General features: G+C 50.6%; 1 protein-coding gene across 1 annotated transcript; it reads left to right on the top strand.

The window, feature by feature from the left end:
• Nucleotides 1-23,465, top strand: LOC119958323 (transmembrane protein 272-like). Its single transcript, XM_038786762.1, has 4 exons — nt 1-119; nt 8,680-8,730; nt 13,637-13,795; nt 23,092-23,465. The coding sequence occupies exons 1-4, from the start codon at nt 95-97 to the stop codon at nt 23,463-23,465; spliced, it is 609 nt and encodes a 202-aa protein (XP_038642690.1). The 5' UTR covers nt 1-94.
• Nucleotides 23,466-24,938: the final 1,473 nt, after the last annotated feature.

Below are 24,938 nucleotides of genomic sequence, written 5' to 3'. Positions count from 1 at the left end.
TTGCCGGGGTGATCAGTTTCAGGAAATGTTACATTAAAATCTCAATGGACAAGAGTGAGTTTCCTGGAGGGGCAGGGATGAGCAATGATTACTTATGACTGCGGCGAAACGTCTGGAAAGTGAGTAATAATCAAGTTAACTGCGTTGTGGGAAACAGCCAGAGTGAAACCCGGCTCAGGTGATCTTTCCCAAACCCCACCCCCCCCCCCTCTGTCCCAGACCTCCACAAGCTGAAACATACAACCCCTCAGGCATTCAGTGTAACTCTTTCCTAAGCTTGCACAAGTCTTTTATTATATATAAAACCCAAGTCAGAGCTCAGGGTGGCCTGTGTCACAGAATGAATGGGAAGCTTCAATGCTGTCCACATCAGTAAAGATGTGGAGATGCCGGCGTTGGACTGGGGTGAGCACAGTAAGAAGTCTTACAACACCATGCTAAAGTCCAACAGGTTTGTTTCAAACACGAGCTTTCGGAGCGCAGCTCCTTCCTCATTCACCTGAGGAAGAAGCAGTGCTCCGAAAGCTCGTGTTTGAAACAAACCTGTTGGACTTTAACCTGGTGATGTAAGACTTCTTACACATCAGTAAAGATATAGGGACAAGGGCAGCACGGTAGCCTAGTGGTTAGCACAACCGCCTCACGGCGCTGAGGTCCCAGGTTCGATCCCGGCTCTGGGTCACTGTCCGTGTGGAGTTTGCATATTCTCCCCGTGTCTGCGTGGGTTTCGCCCCCATAACCCAAAAATGTGCAGAGTAGGTGGATTGGCCATGCTAAATTGCCCCTTAATTAGAAAAAATAATTGGGTAATCTAAATTTATTTAAAAAAAGATATAGGGACAAGAGGAAGCCATCCAGCCCCTCTAGTCTGTCCCACCATCCGATTGTGTCCGCACCTTAACTCCGCCCATCCCCTGCCTGACCAAAAAGAAATTCCAAAAGTTCTTCCAAACCTCATTTAGGCAGAGTTCTCCGCATTTTCACAGTCCTGAGAGTAAAGACGTGATTCCTGACATAGAATCTACGACACAGAGACAGGCCCTTCGGCCCACACTGGTCCATGCCAACCAAAAGGCCCATCGAAGCTCACCCCAATTGTCTGCATTTGGCCCATATCCCTCTCAACCTTTCCTGTCCATGGATCTGTCCAAATGCCTTTTCAATGCTGTCGATGTCCCTGCCTCAACCACTTCCTGCGGCAGCTCATTCCACATACCTACCAGCCTCTGTGTAAAAAAAAAAGTAGCTCCTCAGGTTTCCATTGATTCTTTCCCCCTCTTCAATTAAACCTATGCCCTCGAGTTTTCGATTTGCCAACCGTGGGGAAAACCCTATCCATGCCTCTCATGCTCTTATAGAGGTGTATGAGACCACCCCGCAGGCTCCTCAGTCTCTGCCCTCCACAGAAAAAGGTCTTAGCCTGTCCTACCTTTCCCGATAACTCAGTCCCTTGAGTCCTGACAACATCCTTGTAAATCTCTTCTGCACTGTCTCCAGTTTAATAATATCTTTCCGATAGCAAGGCTACCAAATCTGAACACAATACTCCAGGTGTGGAATATTCGATTATGAGTGGCACTTGCTTCCAATCCTGGATGAAACGGGAGCATTCTCCCTGAAGCTGGTCCTACCAGAATCCAAGCCCCGCTCCTGTGGCTCTGACTCCGATGGATGGACATTGTGCCTGTAAACCACCTCTCTCGGCAGGCTCCCTTCTTCCAGCTCTCCGTTGGCCCAAAGCTCCGGGGATGCCAAGGGAAGAGGTATAAGGATACGCTTAAGGCTGCCCTAACGCATGGACGCATTGCCACCATTGACTGTGTGGAGACGGCTGCGGCCTGCCCAGCACGGATCCACCTGCTCCATCAGGACACAAGCCCGCTCTGAGGCTCAGTGACTTGATAGCGAGGCAGAGGAAGGCGAGGGAAGCCATCCCAGACAACAACATGCCCCCCAGTGTGGAAGAGCTTGTAGCTCCAGAATCGGGTTCCTCAGTCATCTGAAGACTCGTCAAGCCTGATGGACATCATCCTCAATTACGAGGGAGCGCCAGCAAGCTTTAGTAGTAAGGCGGTGCCCCCTTTGCATGGACAGCCGGTTCCCATTCATCAGAGGAAATAGTTCCTTCCTAACCCCCTAATTTCCTGTTCAAATCCTTTAATCACCACAAACGCTCCAACTAGACGCAGCGCAGACTATGGCCCTCGACAACGTCCCGGCAGCAATGCTGAAGACTGGTCCTCCAGAACTGGCCGTGTCTCTCGCCAACCTGCATCTACCCAACAATACGGAAAACTGCCCTGGTATGCCATGTCGACATAAAGTGGGACAAATCCAATCCGGCTAATTCCTACCCTGCCAGTCTACTCTCACCTCCCATCACTTAGCTGAAGATTATTATCGATACTGCCATCAAGTACTTCGCAACGATCTGTTTGAGTTCTGCATGGGTCACTCAACTCCAAACCTCATGACATGGACCAAAGAGAGTGACTACCTTTTGACAGCAAGGCAGCATTTGACTGAGTGTAGCCCGGGCAAAGCTGGAGTCAATAAGAATCCGGGGAAACCTCTCTCCCGAGAGTAATATTGAGGACAAAGGAAGATGGCGGTTATTAGAGATCAATCATCGTCGCCCCAGAATGTCACTGCGGGAGTTCCTCAGGGTAGTGTCCTCGGCCCAACTATCGTCAGCTGCTTCATCAATGACCTTCCTTCCAACAAAGGGTCAGAAGTGGGGATGTTTGCGGATGACTGCACAATGTTCAGCACCATCCACAACTCCTCAGATAATGAAGCAGACCGTGCCCACATGCAGAACATCCATTTGTCATTTAAACTTGCGCTGATATTAGAACATAGAACAGTACAGCACAGAACAGGCCCTTCGGCCCTCGATGTTGTGCCGAGCCATGATCACCCTACTCAAACCCACGTATCCACCCTATACCTGTAACCCAATAACCCCCCCCCCCCCCAACCTTACTTTTTAGGACACTATGGGCAATTTAGCATGGCCAATCCACCTAACCCGCACATCTTTGGACTGTGGGAGGAAACCGGAGCACCCGGAGGAAACCCACGCACACAGGGGGAGGATGTGCAGACTCCGCACAGACAGTGACCCAGCCGGGAATCGAACCTGGGACCCTGGAGCTGTGAAGCATTTATGCTAACCACCATGCTACCGTGCTGCCCTTGCAGGTAATGCTCGCTGTGCAAGTATCAGGCAATGACCACCTCCAACTAGAGAGAATGTAACCACCTCCCCTTGACATTCAATGATATTCCATTGCAGAATCCCCCGCTATCAATATCCTGGGGGTTACCATTAATCAGAAACTGAACTGGACCCAGCCACGTTAATACTGTGGCTACAAACTCAGGTCAGAGGCTGGGAATCCTGCGGAGAGTAACTCACCACCTAACCCCCCCCCCCCCCCCCCCCCCCCCCCCCCCCCCCCAAGGCCCTTCCACCATCTACAAGGCACAAGTCAGGAGTGTGAGGGAATACTCTCCACTTGTCTGGATGAGCGCAGCTCCAACAATACTCAAGAAATTCAGAATTTGTAGGTGGCACACAATTTGGAAGCATTGTGAGTTGTGAGGAGGATGGTGATAGACTTTGAAAGGATGTAGACAGGCTGGTGGAATGGGCTTGGCCTTGGCAGATGAAAGTGAACACAGGGAAGTATGTAGCGATACATTTTGGTGGGAGGAATGCAGAGGGATAATACAAAATAACGGGTAGAATTCTAAAGGAGGTCCAGGATGAGGCCTGGAGTGACGTGTGCACAAATCAGTCAAGGCGCCGTGTCCGATTGAGAAACCGTTAATAATGTCTTTGGAAGGAATCTGGGGCTCCACAAATAGATGTATGAATTTAGAAGCGAGGAGGTTATGGTGAACTTTTATAAAACACTACTTCAACCTCAACTGGAGCATCCTGTCTACTTCTGGATCCCACACTTTGGGAAGGATGTGAAGCAGTGGAGAGGATACAGAAACGATTCTGAAGAATGGTTCTGGGGATGAGGAGATATGGGAAATTGGTTTTCCTTGGGGAAGAGAAGGCTGGGCGGAGATTTGACCCAGGTGTTCAAAATCATGAGTGGTCGGAACGGAGTAGATAGAGAGAAACGGCCCCCATTGGTGGAAGGGTCAAGAAGCAGGGGGGTAACAGCTTTAAGGTGAAAAATAACAGGGCTAGCAGCCACATGACGAGTCTCTATCACCTTCCTAAACAGTGTGTACTACCTCGAAGTGTGGCGGAGACAGATTCAGTCGTGGCTTCGAATAGGGAATTGGGTAAACATCTACAGGGAAAGTAACTTGCATGGATGCAGGGAAAGAGTTGGCAAAAGGAAATTGTTGATTTTCTCCTTGGGGAATTGGGCCCACTGGCCATCTTCTGTGCTGTAACCCTCCAGGGCCAAGCAGTGCACTTGATTGGCACCCCATCTACCACTATAAGCATTCCCTCCCTCCACCACCAACGCAGTGGCAGCAGTGAGCACCATCTACGAGACGCGGCAATAAACCCTCAAGGCTCCTTTGACAGCACCTTCCAAACCCAAGACCTCGACCATGTAGCAGGACGATGAGAACTGGGCAGCAGTAGCTGAAGCTTCCCCTCCCAAGTCACCACCGTCTTGACTGGGAACATGTGGCCATTCCTTCACCTTCGCTGGGTCAAAATCTAGGAACCGCCCCCCCCTCCCCAACAGCTCATTGCGAGGGCATTTAGGCATGGGCAATCAATGATGGCCTTACCAGTGATGCTCAGATAGTATGAAGGAATTTAAAATAAAGTACATCACCCCATAATCTTCGATACAGAAGACCCGACAAATGGATGCTGATATCAGTGCAGAGACTGGGTCATTTAGGTTAACGGGGTCCTGGTCACCGGTAAAGAACCGCACAGCTACAGATAATAGATGGTTGCCAAGGTTAATGACATTCTATGTTGTTCCATTCAGTCAAATCCTCACCAAGTAAAGCCACACATTGTTGAATCGGTCGCCAAAATATAGTTGCAATTAATCTCTTTGAGAGGTGATGTTTCTCAGCTCACTTGCTTGCCAGTATTTCTTGTCTCTGACCCTGGGTTTCAACCTCATTTTTGACTTAATCCACCCTCAGTCCCTCTAGTCCCTCCTGGCGTTCATTGCGGTCAGCTTTGGCGGCACAGGAAGATCCCGCTAGTGGGAAGGGCTGGATTATCCCACCCTTGGTATTTTAACAGCTCGACCAAATCTCCCCTCAGCCTTTCTTGGTGAAGAATAACTCCACTAACCCCCGTCAGTCCAGGTAACTGTCAGGCCTCATCCCTGGAAGCGTTCTGAAAAATCTCCTTCCAAACCCTCTTTCCTAAAGGTGGTGCCCACGTGGGGCATGAGCTGGTGTTTTGTGCAGGTTTACTGTAGGAAACGAAGATGATTTCAATTGTTTGTTTATCTGAGGTTTGTTTGTGGCTCCTACTTTCTTCCTGTCTTCGATGGTAGGGTACGAACACCCTTTCCTGGTGCGATTGGGGGGGGGGGGGGGGGGGGGGGGCGAGGGTGCAGGAGCTGTCCTCGGCCAGCTCAGGAGGAAATTAAACAGTAACATTCGGGGAAAAGACCAACACTGTTCAAACTGCTCTTGTATTCCTTAAAGTAGAATTCAAGTTCAGACCAGCGCCAGCTATTTCCCAAGTCTTTTTCCTGCTCTGAGCCTAAACTAGCTCTCCCGTTGGTTGGGAGCATTATGGGGAGGCAGTCGGGCAGCACGGTGGCGCAGTGGGTTAGCACTGCGGCCTCACGGCGCTGAGGTCCCAAGTTCGATCCCGGCTCTGGGTCACTGTCCGCGTGGAGTTTGCACATTCTCCCTGTGTTTGCGTGGGTTTCGCCCCCACAACCCAAAAATGTGCAAGCTAGGTGGATTGGCCACTCTAAATTGCCCCTTAATTGGAAAAAATGAATTGGGTACTCTAAATTTATTTTTTTAAAAAAATAAATAAATAAAAAAAAAAAAAAAAAGAAAATGGGGAGGCAGTCACTTGACTGATCCAGAGACCCAGGGCGATGCTCTGGGGACCCAGCCTCGAATCCCACCGTGGCAGACGGTGACATTTGAATACAACAAAAACCTGGGTGATCATGAAACCATTGTCATTTGTCGTAAAAACCCATCTGGTTCATTAATGTCCCTTTAGGGAAGGAAATCTGCTGTCCTTACCCGGTCTGGCCTACATGTGACTCCAGATCCACAGCAAGGCAGTTGACTCTTAAACGGCCCGAATGAGACACTCAGTTGATGGCCCAATCAGTGATGGGCATTGAATGCCCAGCCAGCGACTCCCACACCTCATGAATAAAGGAACAAAGAACAAAGAAAAGTACAGCACAGGAACAGGCCCTTCGGCCCCTCCAAGCCTGCGCCGACCATGCTGCCCGTCTAAACTAAAACCGTCTCCACTTCCAGGGTCTGTATCTCTCTATTCCCATCCTATTCATGTATTTGTCAAGATGCCCCTTAAACATCACTATCGTCCCTGCTTCCACCACCTCCTCCAGCAGCGAGTTCCAGGCACTCACCACCCTGTGTAAAAAAACCTACCTTGCACATCACCTCTAAACTTTCCCCTTCACACCTTAAACCTATGCCCCCTAGTAATTGACCCCTCTACCCTGGGAAAAAGCCTCTGACTATCCACTCTGTCCATGCCACTCATACTTTTGTAGACCTCTATCAGGCCGCCCCTCAACCTCCGTCGTTCCAGTGAGAACAAACCGAGTTTATCCAACCTCTCCTCCATAGCTAATGCCCTCCATACCAGGCAACATCCTGGTGAACCGCTTCTGCACCCTCTCTAAAGCCTCCACATCCTTCTGGTAGTGTGGCGACCAGAATTGTACACAATATTCCAAATGAGGCCGAACTAAGATTCTATACAGCTGCAGCATGACTTGCCAATTCTTATACTCAGTCTCCTGGCCGATGAAGGCAAACATGCCGTATGCCTTCTTGACTACCTTCTCCACCTGCGTTGCCACTTTCAGTGACATGTGGACCTGTACACCCAGATCCCTCGGCCCGTCACTATTCTTAAGGGTTCTGCCATTTACTGTAAATTTCCCACCTGTATTAGATGAAATTAAATATTAGCATGAATGAAATGAAAACAAATTCTTGCCCCAACACATTTACTCATCTTCCAAACTTGAGTAGAAGCCTCAACTGTCTTTATTGCCGAGGGTTTCCCCACAGCCAGTTCTGCCACAGCCTTGAGGATTAATGGACTCGTTATCGACCCAAAGTTGACCTGGCTTCTGGAGCCTAGTTCAGCAGTTAAGCGTGTTAAAGAGCATGTCCTCCGTGCTGGACTGGCACCTTGCTGTTAATACCTGACCACGTGCAGCCTAAAATGATCAGAAAGCAAAAAATATATATATTTAAAATAAAAAATAATTAAAGTTAAGGATTAAGATCATCCGATTTGAAGTTACAACCCAGACAAATTAATTGCTGACGTACAGATGGAGGAGGTAAATGGTAGCGTGATTGTAGCCAAGCCTAAAACAGCAAGGAGAGCTAGCATGGATTCAATAGGCTGAGTGGTCTCCTTCTGTGCTGTAATAAAATACAGTAAGAAGTCTAACAAAGCCAGGTTAAAGTCCAACAGGTTTGTTTCAAACATGAGCTTTCGGAGCACTGCTCCTTCCTCAGGTGCACATCTTTGGACTGTGGGAGGAAACCGGAGCACCCGGAGGAAACCCACGCACACACGGGGAGGATGTGCAGACTCCGCACAGACAGTGACCCAAGCCGGAATCGAACCTGGGACCCTGGAGCTGTGAAGCAATTGTGCTATCCACAATGCTACCGTGCTGCCCTTAAGAACAAATTAATCTACACTCCATTATTCTACCATAATCCATGTACCTATCCAATAGCCGCTTGAAGGTCCCTAATATTTCCGACTCAACTACTTCCACAGGCTAAACAGGATATGGGAAACAGGTCGGGAGGTGGATTTGAGACCAGCTATGATCTGATTGAATAGTGGAGCAGGCTCGAAGGGCTGGATTGCCCACTTCTGCTCCGAATTCCTAGTTTCTACGTTCGTATTGTGCATCTTAACTGAATATAAAAGTTTTGAACATTGCGGGAAAAAAAGACAATTACTGTCAAAGCTTTGTGCCTTGTGCTCATCAGGAATTGGCAAGAGTATAATGTAAAGGAAATAAACAAATTTATACTGCATGAGAATACAGTGCTGATTGGTTGGCAAATTGATTGGTAGAGGCGGCGCCATCGAAAATGCACCAGTTGATGGTGGCTGTCAGATAACTGCAAAGCATTGTTTAAAATTTAAACCAGCCAGCTTGACTATGATTGGTCAAGTCATTACCCTGAGGAATGAACCAGAGCATGGATATGAGAAATTTTGTTTAGCTGAAACAGGCGCAATGTGTGTACATGTGCCTTCTGTCTGCAAAGAACAGGGTAAACGTTTGGGTGATGCTAGCCTCTTGCTACACACTATGCATCTCATTAATCTGTCTCTGCCCTGTCACTTGCTGCAGGATATGTCTTATCCTCTATTATGCCTATATTATGACGCTAATATGAAAAATAAACTTCAAGACACTTCTTTTGATATATTTGTTAATCACTCGCTTATTTTCACAGACACTTTCTTTGTTCTTTTAATGTTGGTGGATTTTGGATATATCGGGATTGGTAAGTTCAAAACAAAAGTTGGAACTGTATAGTGACTAGATTTAAAATAAAATTATTTCCTGGGATGTGGGCCTTATTGGCAAGGGCATCTTTTACCCATTCCTAATTGCCCTTGAACTGAGTGGCTAGCTTGGCCATTTCAGAGTCAACCACATGGAGTCAAATGTAGGCCAGATGGCGTAAGGATGGCAGGTTTCCTTAGAACATACAGTGCAAATGGAGGCCATTCGGCCCATCGAGTCTGCACCGACCCACTTAAGCCCTCACTTCCACCCTATCCCTGTAACCCAATAACCCCTCCTAACCTTTTTTGGACACTAAGGGCAATTTATCGTGGCCAATCCACCCTAACCTGCACGTCTTTGGACTGTGGGAGGAAATCGGAGCACCCGGAGGAAACCCAACCAGACACGGGGAGAACGTTCAGACTCCGTGCAGACAGTGACCCAGCGGGGAATCGAACCTGGGACCCTGGCGCTGTGAAGCCACAGTGCTATCCACTGTGCTACCAAAGGGGCATCAGTGAACGAGATGGGTTTTTACGGCAATTCATGAGAGTTTTATGGTCACCATTACTGAGACTAGCTTTCAATCCGAGATCTATTGATTGTGTTTAAATTCCCACCAGCTGCCTCGATGGGATTTGAACCCGTATCCCACCAAAGTGCGAGATTTGAATTACTGATGAAGTGACATTGCTCCAAGGCACCATCTCCCCTTATTGATTGGAGTGATATTTCGTGACCTGTGTTCTAGGCGTGACCCCAAATTTAGGTTCCCAGCCTTCCAACGTGATCCAAGACCCTGAAAAGACAATTCTGCCATTGGATTAACTTCTTGGTTTAACACAATTGCAGTCGAGTAAACAAGTTAACCTTTATCCAAGTTTGCACAGCTGTAATAAGGCACAGTGGTGTCGGAAGAATTCAGGACTCATTGTTTCCTTCATAATTTAACCATTTATTTTAAGGATGTTAGGAGATCAAAGGTAGTTTTTAAGGGATTTATATTTGTATTGGCAAACATTAGAAATATGGTATAGCTTTAAGAGGGTTTAGTTTAATATTTCTGTGTCTGGAAGGGTTAGATTCATGCTGGACAAGGGTGTTTGTATGAGTGGGTTTGGTTTCAATTCCAACTTTGATTATGTTGTGCTTGGAGAAGGCTACGGCGTGCAGGGTAAATAAACTAGTGGTTACTTGGCAACCGGGGCCTTGTATGTAGAGAAATATTTAAGTTGTAGTTTAGCTAATTTGATTGCAGTTGGAGGTAAGTAGTGAGAGAGAAGGCAACTCTCACAGCTCTGCTAGAAGCAGTTGGTTCTAGAAGGCTAAACGAGGGGGACATCTCTCTTGACCTTGCCAGAGGAATAGCCATACTATGGAGTGATGGTTAAGAAAACAGGTGCCGGAAACCTATTTTCCAGCTAGTGAAGGAAACAAGAGAAATGAAGAGACGTTTCTAAGATATCAGGGGTTAGCGGAATAGATGAAATTGGGAACGGGAATAGATTACTGTTCACTAAAGTGACAGAGAGGTGAACAGGCATTGGATCATGAGAGGCCAGAAAGATATCTTAAAATCTGTGCTAAAGGGAGAGTCAAGGAATATATTATCACAATCCAATTTTTTCATGTTTAGTAAATGTCATTCTTTCTTCAGTGGGAATTAACCAATTCCACACCCCCGTTGATTAATGGGAATATCCGTTTCAATGTTTTTCTTATTTGTTCATGTGATGTAGCCGACACTGGCTGAGCCAGCTATTACTCATCCCTAATTCCCCTTCAACCGAGTGGTCACGCTTGGCCGTTTCAGAGGGTCATTTAGGAATCAACCACATTGCTGTGGGGTCTGGAGTCACATGTAGGCCAGACCGGGTAAGGACGGCAGATTTCCCTTCCCGAAAGGGAGATTAGTGAATCAGATTGGGTTAATTAAAAAAATATATATTTTTATTGATTTTGCATTTAACTTATATTGCTAAAAGTGTTTTTTAAAATATACCAGAAAGGTGAACAAACAGTCCAAAGAAAACACACAGTATAAAACATGAGGAAAATGGGGAAACAAAGTGAACTGGTCGAGGTACATGGGTAAGGTGTATAGAGATTTGAGGCCTGTAGGCCTCAGGCCCATAGTAGTTGGTTATCCCAGCCACTTTATTCCGCTGTTTACATGTGGCCCCTGATGTTGGAACATATCAGGGGCTCGTTCAGGGTCACCTAGGTGCGCCCTCTTGTTGTTGCTGTGGCCACTCCTCTTGCGTCGCCCACCCTTTGATGCCCTTTGGCCCCTCTGCCCCTGTGGTCTAGGTGTTCTTTCCCCCCCCCCCCCCCCTCCCTTCTCTGCTATCCACTTCTCTGCTCCCCCTCTCCCTTCTCTTCATCCTTTGTCTGATTTGGTGACCCCCCCCCTCGACCCCCTAGTATACCTCGATCAGGTCGCCCCTCAGTCTTCTCTACTCTAGCGAAAACAACCCCAGCCCATCCAACCTCTCTTCATAACTTAACTGTTCCATCCCAGGCAACATCCTGGTGAACCCCTCTGCACCCCCTCCACTCCAATCACATCCTTCCTATATTGTGGTGACCAGAACTGCACCCAGTACTCCAGCTGTGGCCTCACCAAAGTTCTGTACAACTCCCAACATGACCTCCCTGCTTTTGTAATCTGTGCCTCGACTGATAAAGGGAAGTGTCCCCATATGCCTTTTCCACCACCCTATTAACCTGCCCATCCGCCTTCAGAGATCTATGGACAAATGTGCCAAGGTCCCTTTGTTCCTCAGAACGTCCCAGTGTCTGGGATTCCCTACAGCATTGCCCTGGGTCTCTGAGTTACAGATCCCGTGACAGTACCACCGTGCCACCGCCTCGCCCCCTTGTATAATTCCCTTCTGTAAACTCCGCCGATCTCCCTGATAAATTGCACACCCTAACTGGGCCAATGTGAATTTTCCCATCTCCTTTCCCAACGCCAGGAACTCTTGATGCTGGGTGAAAATGAATGAAATGAAAATGGCTTATTGCCACAAGTAGGCGTCAAATGAAGTTACTGTGAAAAGCCCCTAGTCGCCACATTCCGGCGCCTGTTCGGGGAGGCTGTTACGGGTGAGATTGCTAATTCACTGCCAAACTGCAGGATTTGTGTTGAGCAAGGGAGTGACTTCTGGGTGAACAGAGATTCATCCCGCAGCCAACAATTCAGAGGATCGACCAGTGGTCACATTGCTGCCTGGGATCTTGCTGTGCCCCGGCCTTTACCACATTACAGCAGTAAATGTCAGCTATGAAGCACTTTGGGACACTCTGAGGTGCTTGAAAAGTCATATAACTGCAGCTAAAGTCCTTTTCTGAGCCCCCCTATCCATTGCATGCCAGAATAAGGGATTCCAAATGTACTTCATGTACCTCTTGTACAGCCAACCGAGACAGGTGACCCAGGCCAAAGATTCTGGGCAGGATTCCCAGCACAAGAAGGTAACTTGGCAGGGTGCCCAGCCCTGCACCTTTCTTTGCAATCATTTATCTGTTTTTTGTTTCAGAAGTCATTGACTTGTCGACCTTTATCTAAATGGGGGATCATCAAGGATTTGGCTGGAACGTCGCACTTTGTGCGTCCTGTCAGAACCATTTCCTTCAAGCGCCCTTCCAATTTCCTTCTGGAATCACTCACCGTCTCCACCCAGCCTCGCGAGCAGCAGGTTCCAGCTCATTACCGCTTGCTGTGTCAAAAGTCTTGCCTTCTCCTCAGTTCCAAAGGCCTTAAATCCGTGTCCCGTCCGTGAATGGGAACAGCTTTCCTTTGTCTCCCTTCTCCTGACATAATCCAGCGCACCTCTATTCAATCTCCCCCATCGAGACTGTTTCCCAACACTTTTTCTACTGATCCGCACAGGACGATAATGTTTAGAATAATATACTGTCTCTGTAGCCACCTGCAAACATTTGAAGATGGACCACAATGGGGGCTGCCTGCTTGGATGCCCACTCCATTTTCCAATCCTGTCTGCAGGGCAGGAAATAATCCATCATCAGACCAACATATACAGGCTAGGAGAATTTGGTCAGATTTATTTGACTGATTAAATGCTATACAAAAGCCACAAATTGTATCAAGAGACTGAACAAGAACGGTGTAAGCATCCTAAGGTGCTTCACAAATGTGTTACAACGCAAAAGTTAGATGCCAAGCCTCGCATAAGAACAGATGGCCATAGATTTGGTCAATGAGGGGTAAGTTTGAAGGGATGCCTTCAAGGAAGATACAGAGGTTATGAGGGGCTAAGAGGTTTAGAGAGGGGATTCCAGGGCTCAGGGAGCTGAAGGCACGGCCGCCAATGGTGGAGCGATGGGAATCGAGGGATGCGCAAGAGGCCGCTATTGGAGGAGGGCAAATACCTTCCAGGGCGGCATGGCGGTTAGCACTGATTCAATTCCGGTCTTAGGTGACTGTGCGGAGTTTGCACTTTCTTCCTGTATCTGCGTGGGTTTCCTCCGGGTGCTCTGGTTTCCTCCCACAGTCCAAAGATGGGCAGGTTAGGTGGATTGGCCGTGATAAATTGCCCTTTAGTGCCGAAAGTGTTCGGTATGGTTATGGGGATAGGGCAGGAGAGTGGGCCTAGGATGGTTGTTCTTCCCAAGGCCTGGTGCAGACGTGATGGGCCTCCTTCTCCACTGTAGAGATCCTATCATTGTGGGGTTGGAAGAGAAAGAGAACTCGCAACGGAATATTACTGGAAAAGACAATGAAATTAGAGCAGCCACAAGTTAAAGGTGTATTTCTAAAAAGCTACAAAATTCCGACCATTGTAAGTTTTGGCGGAGCATAAACTAGGTTAACAAAATAAACTTTACCACTGTGTTATTCTGATTGTAACGCATATCTTTCTTTTGTCTTTCAGCTGTGTACTTTCTGGATTCTTGTCCAAAAGGTCAAATGCTTCCTCTGTATAATATTGTTTCTGCGGTCTATAATATTGTAGCAATGTATTTTGGAGATAAATGGTCCAAATGTTTCTCCATTCTCTCCAAGATCCTTGAGGGGGCTTTGCTTGCTGCAGGTAATTTGAAGCGAATTGTGAGCGAGACGCAGGCAGTAGTTACGGCAACGTCTGCGGAGGGAGCATGACAAATCTTTCCACCTTTTGGCAAAGCTAAAGGGACTTTTAAGTTTTTATTCATTTGTGGTTTTGCCGTAGCTGGCTGCAGCCCTAATTGCCCTTGAAGTGAGAGGCCATTTCGGAGAGTCCAACCACGTGGGTCTGGAGTCACAATGTAGGCCAGACCCGGTAAGGATGACAGATTTCCTTTCGGATGTTAGCGAACCTGATGGGTTTTTACAGCAATCGAGTTAGGTTAGGCGGTAGATTAGCCATAAAGGACTTCCTCTTATTCCGAGATCACCTTGTTCTGGACTCCCCCAGCTCAGAAACCGTTCTCTCTGGCCATCCTATTAAGTTCTTTAATTTTCTTAAATAATTTGATCTTCTCCACTCGTCAGTATCAGCATCTCTGCAAACCGTCCTCATCCTGTTAACCCCACGTATCATTTTGGGAAATCTCCTTTGCACCCCCTTCAAGGCCAGGATGCGGGGCCCAGACATGAATGCGATTGCCCCAGACGATGTTAAGAAGCAGAAGGAGGCCACTCGGCCCGTCGTCTCTGTCCCGGCTCTCCAAACAGGCATCGTGACTCAGTGCCGCTCCCCTGTCTTTCCTCCCTAACCCCCTGCGCCTCGTTTCTGTTTAAATAACCATCTATTTCCCTCTTGAACACCTCGATCGAACCTGACCCCAACCACTCGCTGGGGGAAAAGGTTTTTCTCAAATCGCATTTGCTTCTTTTGCAAATCACTTTAAATCTGTGTCTCTCGCTCGCGATCCTGTTACAAGGGGGGGACAGTTTCACCCGATCTACTCTGTCCAGCCCCCCTCATGATTTTGACCATCTCTATCAAAACTCCTCAACCTTCTCTCCGAGAGGAACAGTCCCGACGTCTCCCAATCTATCGTCATCACTGAAGTTTCTCATCCCTGGAACTATTCTTGTGACACTCTTCTGCTCTCTCTCCAATGTGTTCCCATCCTTCCTATAGTGTGGCCCAGAACGGTGCACAATATCCCAGCTGAGGGCTAACTAGTGTCTGGTATACGTTCAGTGTAACCTCCTGGCTCTTGTACTCTACGCCCCTATTAATAAATCCCAGAATACTCTCTGCTTTATTCACTGCTCCTCCACCTGACCTGTCCCCTTCAATGATCTCTGCACCTGTACACCCAGGTCCCTCTGCACCTGTACACCCAGATCCCTCTGCACCTGTACACCCAGATCACTCTGCACCTGTACACCCAGATCCCTCTGCACCTGTACACCCAGATCCCTCTGCACCTGTACACCCAGATCCCTCTGCACCTGTACACCATAATCCCTCTGCACCTGTACACCCAGGTCCCTCTGCACCTGTACACCCAGGTCCCTCTGCATCTGTACATCTAGGTCCCTCTGCATCTGTACACCCAGGTCCCTCTGCATCTGTACACCCAGGTTCCTCTGCACCTGTACACCCAGATCCCTCTGCACCTGTACACCCAGATCCCTCTGCACCTATACACCCAGATCCCTCTGCACCTGTACACCCAGATCCCTCTGCACCTTTACACCCAGATCCCTCTGCACCTGTACATCCAGGTCCCTCTGCATCTGTACACCCAGGTCCCTCTGCATCTGTACACCCAGGTCCCTCTGCACCTGTACACCCAGGTCCCTCTGCACCTGTACACCCAGATCCCTCTGCACCTGTACACCCAGGTCCCTCTGCACCTGTACACCCAGGTCCCTCTGCACCTGTACACCCAGGTCCCTCTGCACCTGTACATCCAGGTCCCTCTGCGCCTATGCACCCAGGTCCCTCTGCACCTGTACACCCCTCTGCACCTGTACATCCAGGTTCCTCGGCACCTGTACACCCAGGTCCCTCTGCACCTGTACACACAGGTCCCTCTGCACCTGTACACCCAGGTCCCTCTGCACCTGTACATCCAGATCCCTCTGCACCTGTACATCCAGATCCCTCTGCACCTGTACACCCAGATCCCTCTGCACCTGTACACCCAGGTCCCTCAGCACCTGTACACCCAGATCCTTCTGCACCTGTACACCCAGATCCCTGTACACCCAGGTCCCTCTGCACCTCTACACCCAGGGCCCTCTGCACCTGTGCACCGAGATCCCTGTACACCCAGGTCCCTCTGCACCTGTACACCCAGGGCCCTCTGCACCTGTACACCCAGGTCCCTCTGCACCTGTACACCCAGGTCCCTCTGCACCTCTACACCCAGGGCCCTCTGCACCTGTGCACCGAGATCCCTGTACACCCAGGTCCCTCTGCACCTGTACACCCAGGGCCCTCTGCACCTGTACACCCAGGGCCCTCTGCACCTGTACACCCAGGTCCCTCTGCACCTGTACACCCAGATCCCTCTGCACCTGTACACCCTGGTCCCTCTGCACCTGTACACCCAGATCCCTGTACACCCAGATCCCTCTGCGCCTGTACACCCAGGTCTCTCTGCACCTGTACACCCAGGTCCCTCTGCACCTGTACACCCAGGTCCCTCTGCACCTGTACACCCAGGTCCCTCTGCACCTGTACTCCCAGGTCCCTCTGCATCTGTACACCCAGGTCCCTCTGCATCTGTACACCCAGGTCCCTCTGCACCTGTACACCCAGGTCCCTCTGCACCTGTACACCCTGGTCCCTCTGCACCTGTACACGCAGATCCCTCTGCACCTGTACACCCAGATCCCTCTGCACCTGTACACCCAGGTCCCTCAGCACCTGTACACCCAGATCCCTCTGCACCTGTACACGCAGATCCCTCTGCACATGTACACCCAGGTCCCTCTGCACCTGTACACCCAGGTCCCTCTGCACCTGTGCACCCAGGTCCCTCTGCACCTGTACTCCCAGGTCCCTCTGCACCTGTACACCCAGGTCCCTCTGCACCTGTACACCCAGGTCCCTCTGCATCTGTACACCCAGGTCCCTCTGCACCTGTATATCCAGGTCCCTCGGCACCTGTACACCCAGATCCCTCTGCACCTGTACACCCAGGTCCCTCTGCACCTGTACACCCAGGTCCCTCTGCACCTGTACACCCAGGTCCCTCTGCGCCTGTGCACCCAGGTCCCTCTGCACCCGTACACCCCTCTGCACCTGTACACCCAGGTCCCTCTGCACCTGTACACCCAGATCCCTCTGCACCTGTACATCCAGATCCCTCTGCACATGTACACCCAGATCCCTCTGCACCTGTACACCCAGGTCCCTCAGCACCTGTACACCCAGATCCCTCTGCACCTGTACACCCAGATCCCTGAAAACCCAGGTCCCTCTGCACCTGTACACCCAGGTCCCTCTGCACCTGTACACCCAGGTCCCTCTGCACCTGTGCACCCAGGTCCCTCTGCACCTGTACTCCCAGGTCCCTCTGCATCTGTACACCCAGGTCCCTCTGCATCTGTACACCCAGGTCCCTCTGCACCTGTACACCCAGGTCCCTCTGCACCTGTACACCCTGGTCCCTCTGCACCTGTACACCCAGATCCCTCTGCACCTGTACACCCAGATCCCTCTGCACCTGTACACCCAGGTCCCTCAGCACCTGTACACCCAGATCCCTCTGCACCTGTACACCCAGGTCCCTCTGCACCTGTACACCCAGGTCCCTCTGCACCTGTACACCCAGGTCCCTCTGCACCTGTGCACCCAGGTCCCTCTGCACCTGTACTCCCAGGTCCCTCTGCACCTGTACACCCAGGTCCCTCTGCACCTGTACACCCAGGTCCCTCTGCATCTGTACACCCAGGTCCCTCTGCACCTGTACATCCAGGTCCCTCGGCACCTGTACACCCAGATCCCTCTGCACCTGTACACCCAGGTCCCTCTGCACCTGTACACCCAGGTCCCTCTGCACCTGTACACCCAGGTCCCTCTGCTCCTGTCCACCCAGGTCCCTCTGCACCCGTGCACCCAGGTCCCTCTGCACCTGTACACCCCTCTGCACCTGTACATCCAGGTTCCTCTGCACCTGTACACCCAGGTCCCTCTGCACCTGTACACCCAGATCCTACTGCACCTGTACATCCAGATCCCTCTGCACCTGTACACCCAGATCCCTCTGCACCTGTACACCCAGGTCCCTCAGCACCTGTACACCCAGATCCCTCTGCACCTGTACACCCAGATCCCTGTACACCCAGGTCCCTCTGCACCTCTACACCCAGGTCCCTCTGCACCTGTACACCCTGGTCCCTCTGCACCTGTACACCCAGATCCCTCTGCACCTGTACACCCAGGTCCCTCAGCACCTGTACACCCAGATCCCTCTGCACCTGTACACCCAGATCCCTGTACACCCAGATCCCTCTGCGCCTGTACACCCAGGTCTCTCTGCACCTGTACACCCAGGTCCCTCTGCACCTGTACACCCAGGTCCCTCTGCACCTGTGCACCCAGGTCCCTCTGCACCTGTACTCCCAGGTCCTTCTGCATCTGTACACCCAGGTCCCTCTGCATCTGTACACCCAGGTCCCTCTGCACCTGTACACCCAGGTCCCTCTGCACCTGTACACCCTGGTCCCTCTGCACCTGTACACCCAGATCCCTCTGCACCTGTACACCCAGGTCCCTCTGCACCTGTACACCCAGGTCCCTCTGCATCTGTACACCCAGGTCCCTCTGCACCTGTACACCCAGGTCCCTCTGCACCCGTGCACCCAGATCCCTCTGCACCTGTACACCCAGGTCCCTCTGCACCCGTGCATCCAGATCCCTCTGCACCTGTACACCCAGATCCCTCTGCACTTGTACACCCAGGTCCCTTTGCACCCGTGCACCCAGATCCCTCTGCACCTGTACACCCAGATCCCTCTGCACCTGTACACCCAGATCCCTCTGCACTTGTACACCCAGGTCCCTTTGCACCCGTGCACCCAGATCCCTCTGCACTTGTACACCCAGGTCCCTCTGCACCTGTACACCCAGGTCCCTCTGCACCTGTACACCCAGGTCCCTCTGCACCTCTACACCCAGGGCCCTCTGCACCTGTGCACCGAGATCCCTGTACACCCAGGTCCCTCTGCACCTGTACACCCAGGTCCCTCTGCTCCTGTCCACCCAGGTCCCTCTGCACCCGTGCACCCAGGTCCCTCTGCACCTGTACACCCCTCTGCACCTGTACATCCAGGTTCCTCTGCACCTGTACACCCAGGTCCCTCTGCACCTGTACACCCAGATCCTACTGCACCTGTACATCCAGATCCCTCTGCACCTGTACACCCAGATCCCTCTGCACCTGTACACCCAGGTCCCTCAGCACCTGTACACCCAGATCCCTCTGCACCTGTACACCCAGATCCCTGTACACCCAGGTCCCTCTGCACCTCTACACCCAGGTCCCTCTGCACCTGTACACCCTGGTCCCTCTGCACCTGTACACCCAGATCCCTCTGCACCTGTACACCCAGGTCCCTCAGCACCTGTACACCCAGATCCCTCTGCACCTGTACACCCAGATCCCTGTACACCCAGATCCCTCTGCGCCTGTACACCCAGGTCTCTCTGCACCTGTACACCCAGGTCCCTCTGCACCTGTACACCCAGGTCCCTCTGCACCTGTGCACCCAGGTCCCTCTGCACCTGTACTCCCAGGTCCTTCTGCATCTGTACACCCAGGTCCCTCTGCATCTGTACACCCAGGTCCCTCTGCACCTGTACACCCAGGTCCCTCTGCACCTGTACACCCTGGTCCCTCTGCACCTGTACACCCAGATCCCTCTGCACCTGTACACCCAGGTCCCTCTGCACCTGTACACCCAGGTCCCTCTGCATCTGTACACCCAGGTCCCTCTGCACCTGTACACCCAGGTCCCTCTGCACCCGTGCACCCAGATCCCTCTGCACCTGTACACCCAGGTCCCTCTGCACCCGTGCATCCAGATCCCTCTGCACCTGTACACCCAGATCCCTCTGCACTTGTACACCCAGGTCCCTTTGCACCCGTGCACCCAGATCCCTCTGCACCTGTACACCCAGATCCCTCTGCACCTGTACACCCAGATCCCTCTGCACTTGTACACCCAGGTCCCTTTGCACCCGTGCACCCAGATCCCTCTGCACTTGTACACCCAGGTCCCTCTGCACCTGTACCCCATTAGGCATTTTACCCCTTATTTTATATTTTCTCCCAAATGGGGGAAAAGTAAGATCCAACACATTCCCAGGGGGTGGGGGGCTGAGCTTGAAGCAGCTCCGAATGCAACAGCATGTTGGCCGTCTCATTTAGACAGAGTCCAGGAGGTGGTTAGCGTCTGCTGGGAGGAGCGGAGCGCTGTCAGGTTGTGCTTCGGAATTGAGAAAAGTCCACAGCGCAGGGAGCCATTCAGTCTACCGTGCTGAACCTCTGCTACCTTACAACTGGGAGCCAATCAAACCAGTCCCGTTTCCCTGTCCTCATTGCCTCTCATCGCAACACCGCAGGCCACTCGTGTTAAGGCTGGTTACGGGGATTGCATCTCCTCCTGTAAAGGGAATTGTCTCCGCTCCCCAACCAGAGAATCTCCGTTACCAGTGCTGACAACTCTCACGTAAAGTTATGTTTCCAATGGACAAAAGTTTTAAAAGTTTGTTCTCAAGGGTAAGATACTTTTTGAGACCCCAGGGCCACCGTGGGATCTTTCACTGGATTCAAACCAGTCGGTGAAGTCAAATCAGAGGGAACTCTTTCCCCTCTGAGAGGGCCTATTGATTTGTTCATCTCCACCCTGTGTCCCAGCTGGCCCCTATTTATACGTATTCAAATACCCGTCAGCAATGTAAATCACATCAACAAACTTTTAATAATGTATTTGATACGATATTTACATCACCATAGAAAGCATCCTATCGGGCTGCATCACAGCCTGGTATGGCAACTGCTCGGCCCAGGACCGCAAGAAACTTCAGAGAGTCGTGAACACCGCCCAGTCCATCACACGAACCTGCCTCCCCATCCATTGACTCCATCTACGCCTCCCACTGCCTGGGGAAAGCGGGCAGCATCATCAAAGACCCCCTCCCACCCGGCTTACTCACTCTTCCAACTTCTTCCATCGGGCAGGAGATACAGAAGTCTGAGAACATGCATGAACAAACTCAGAAACAGCTTCTTCCCCGCTGTTACGACTCCTAAATGACCCTCTTGAAATGAAATGAAATGAAAATCGCTTATTGTCACAAGTGGGCTTCAAATGAAGTTATTGTGAAAAGCCCCTAGTCACAATCCGGCACCTGTTCGGGGAGGCTGGTATGGGAATTGAACCGTGCTGCTGGCCTGCCTGGGTCTGCTTTCAAAGTCAGCGATTTAGCCCAGTGTGCTAAACCAGCCCCTGGTCTTATGGACCAGTCTTATTGACTGACCTGATTAACACTACACCCTGTATGCTTCACCCGATGCCGGTGCTTATGTAGTTACATTGTATACCTTGTGTTGCCCTATTATGCATTTTCTTTTATTCCCTTTACTTCCCAAGTACTTAACGATCTGTTGAGCTGCTTGCAGAAAAATACTTTTCACTGAACCTCGGTACACGTGACAATAAACAAATCCAAATCCAAATCTAAGACATCGAACCTTGCCTCACTGAGATAGAATCATCGATCTACGGCACGGAGACAGGCCCTTCAGCCCACACTGGTCCATGCCAACCAAAAGGCCCATCGAAGCTCACCCCAATTGTCTGCATTTGGCCCATATCCCTCTCAACCTTTCCTGTCCATGGATCTGTCCAAATGGCTTTTCAATGCTGTCGATGTCCCTGCCTCAACCACTTCCTGCGGCAGCTCATTCCACATACCTACCAGCCTCTGTGTAAAAGAAAAAAGTAGCTCCTCAGGTTCCCATTGATTCTTTCCCCTCTGGGAGGGCCTATTGATTCGTTCACCTCCACCCTGTGTCCCAGCTGGCCCCTATTTATACGTGTTCAAATACCCGCCTGCAATGTAAATCACATCAACAAACTTTTAACAATGTATTTGATAAGATATTCACATCGAGGAATTGGATGGGTTAACAACCCCACCACCCCTGGGCACTGCTGTACGTCAACACAATATTGAGTAACTACAACGATATTTACATGAGTTCTTTAACTTTGATACTAGTGATAAGGTTACCAAGATATAACTACGATAACTATACGTAACTCCACTAGCCATCTGAACTACTCTGCTATTGCCCTAGTCACAGTGCACCCAAGAAAGAGAGAGAGACCCAATGTGGTTGCCTTTTATACCCCTGTTGGTCCGGCCCTCTAGTGGTCATGTGGTGCTACTGATTACGCATTAACCCCTTGTGTACATGCACATATAGGGATCACTACAGAACATACAAAGAACATAAAGATTTAAGAGCAGGAGTAAACAGGCCTTCAATAAGATCATGGCAGATCTGATCATGAGTCTCAACCCCGCTTTCCCGCCTCTCCCCCGGTAACCCATGACTCCCCTTGTGGGCCAAAAACCCGCCGAACTCAACGGGCTGGATTGCCCCCCAGCCACGTGTTCCTCGACGGAGCGCCATTCGCTGGTGGTAGGGATCCTCTCTTCCCGCCACATGTCAATGGGATTTCCCATTCCCTCGGGGCATTTCACCTTCTCAGAAGACTTCCGCGTTCTATTTCGGAAATATATCGGAGACGGGATGTGAGGATAAGGGAAGTGGTTGTTTGGTTGTGAGGCCAGAACAATCCACATGATTAGGACACGCACATCTGTCTTCGAATTAGCATGGGGAGGTGGTGTCCCATGGACGGGGTGGCAATAGCTGGAGGGGGGGGTGTGATGGGGAGGGAAAGGGGGGGGGGTGTTTACGACAGTTAAGAGAGGGAGAGTCAGGTGATGAAACATCCAATCACAGTTTTTTTTATTGAATTTAGAGTACCAAATTATTTTTTTTCCCATTAAGGGGCAATTTAGCGTGGCCAATCCACCTACCCTGCACATCTTTGGGTTGTGGGGATGAAACCCACGCAGACACGGGGAGAATGTGCAAACTCCACACGGACAGTGAGCCAGGGCCGGGATTTGAACCTGGGTCCTCAGCGCCGCAGTCCCAGTGCAAACCACTGCGCCACATGCCGCCCCAATCACAGTTGGCAACACCAGACATGCGTAGGTATGCTGAACCATCCACCGTGTGGCCTTGAGTCCTCCAGTGAGAAACTCGTATGAAATATCGCCGCCATTTTGGATTTTGCAAATTGTTTATCTAAAGCCCAGTCTGTGGGGTGTATTTTACTGCTTTCTCCTCCACGCAGGTTCCTACTGGACGTACGAAATCTATCTGCCAGACTTTGTCAGCGAAACGTCAGCCGACTACTGTCACCAAACTTTTTATGCCTTTTGCCTTTTTACTATCCCGATTTCCAGCTTTATTTTTGTCACCTCACTGCTTTTTGAGCTGTGCATAAAGCGTTGCAGCGCGCGGCAGGCAGCGCGGAGGAAGCCTGCTCCCCCGGAGCCGGAGGAGGCACCTCCGGTACCCCATTCGACCTTGCCGCCCCCGCTCCGCATATTCACCACGTCCTTTGTTGACGATGAGGACGCCGCCATGTTCGCACCGCCGACTCCAAAACCGAGCACTCAGAAGCTGAAGCAGAGGAAGCCAGAGTCCAAGAAGAAACGTCCTTGACCGTGCCACCCACGCTCCCCACTGCCCCTCTTGAATGCGTGGATTTTGAGAAGGTGGCCCATCGCCCAGATCACCCACTTCACTGAGCATATTGATAACGAAATATAAATTGTATGCTGCTCAATATTTCCTGTTGCTATCATATTCATTCTTCCCAGGTGGAAAGCACCATCACAGCACTACTATACATGGAAATATAGCAAATAGGAACCTGAGAAGGCCATTCGGCCCTTTGAGCTCCACCATTCATTATCATCATGGCTGATCATCCAACTCCATAGCCTGATCCTGCCCCCCCCCCCCCCCCACCCATATCCTTTGATCCCCTTCGTCCCAAGTGCTTCTTGAAAACTTACAACGTTTTGCCTCAACTACTTCCTGTGGTAATGAATTCCACGGCCGGCCAATATCTGGGTGAAGAAATGTCTCTCATCTCTGCCCTAAATGGTCTACCCCGTATCCTCAGACTGTGACCCCTGGTTTTGGACACCCCCCCCATCGGGAACATCCTTCCTGCACCTACCCTGTCCAGTCACTGTAAATACACAAGGGGTTAATGTAAATACACTACAACTAAGTAACCACTAGAGGGAGCACCAGAGACATCATGACATGCAGACATACAGCTAATGAGCACATAGACCATGATGTGTTATGTACTCTGGGATAACACATGCTGCAACTCGATGCAGCTTTGACCAAAAGATACTCCAGACTTTGAAGTAAGTTCAATGTGATTTATTGAACCATTAGCACAGTTCTCTATGACTTCGACTCTCCTGCTAATCTTCCTATAGTAACTCAGTCTAACTAACCAGTCTGCTCTAAGCCACGTGGTGGGTGTGATGCTTCTGATCTGCCCCTGTCCTTCTCTCTAAGTGTTGCCTGTGGAAAGAGACAGAGCATGTGTGCCCTGTCCTTATATATGGGTTGTGTAAATGCCCCCTTGTGGTAGTGTCACCTCTGGGTGTCTTGACTGCCCATTGGTCGTGCCCTATTCTAAGTGTTCATTAGCAGTATGTCTCCATGTCATGACATCTCCGGTGCTCCCTCTAGTATTGACTTAGTTGTAGTGTATTTACATTAACCCCTTGTGTATTTACAGTGATGCAGATCACCACGAACTCCAGTGAATACAACCCTAACCAATTCAACCTCTCCTCGTACGTCAGTCCCGCCAGCTCAGGAATCGCTGCACTCCCTCCATAGCAAGAACATCCTTCCTCAGAGAAGGAGACCAAAACTGCGCACAATACTCCACCTCACCAAGGCCCTGTATAATTGCAGCAAGACATCCCTACTCGAATCCTCGGGCTATGAAGGCCAACATACCATTTGCCTTCCTTACTGCCAGCTGTACCTACGCGCTTACCTTACAAAAAAGGCTCAAGGTATCCCCCAAAATTTCCTTCACTCTGCTAAATGGAAGGCTGCCCTACGCACACTGCGCTTTGAATAGAATCACAGCATGCT

Source organism: Scyliorhinus canicula, chromosome 29 (genome assembly GCF_902713615.1).
Source record: "Scyliorhinus canicula chromosome 29, sScyCan1.1, whole genome shotgun sequence".
Lineage (NCBI taxonomy): Eukaryota > Metazoa > Chordata > Chondrichthyes > Carcharhiniformes > Scyliorhinidae > Scyliorhinus > Scyliorhinus canicula.
This window is presented reverse-complemented; position numbering and strand designations above follow the sequence as displayed.

What these genes read in the sequence shown, in the direction of transcription:
- LOC119958323 (XM_038786762.1), top strand. Translation starts at nt 95, where the DNA reads ATGACTGCGGCGAAACGTCTGGAAA. An exon ending in TTTTGGATATATCGGGATTG is followed by an intron (nt 8,731 to 13,636) that starts GTAAGTTCAAAA and finishes TTTGTCTTTCAG; the next exon opens with CTGTGTACTTTCTGGATTCT. An exon ending in GGGGGCTTTGCTTGCTGCAG is followed by an intron (nt 13,796 to 23,091) that starts GTAATTTGAAGC and finishes TCCTCCACGCAG; the next exon opens with GTTCCTACTGGACGTACGAA.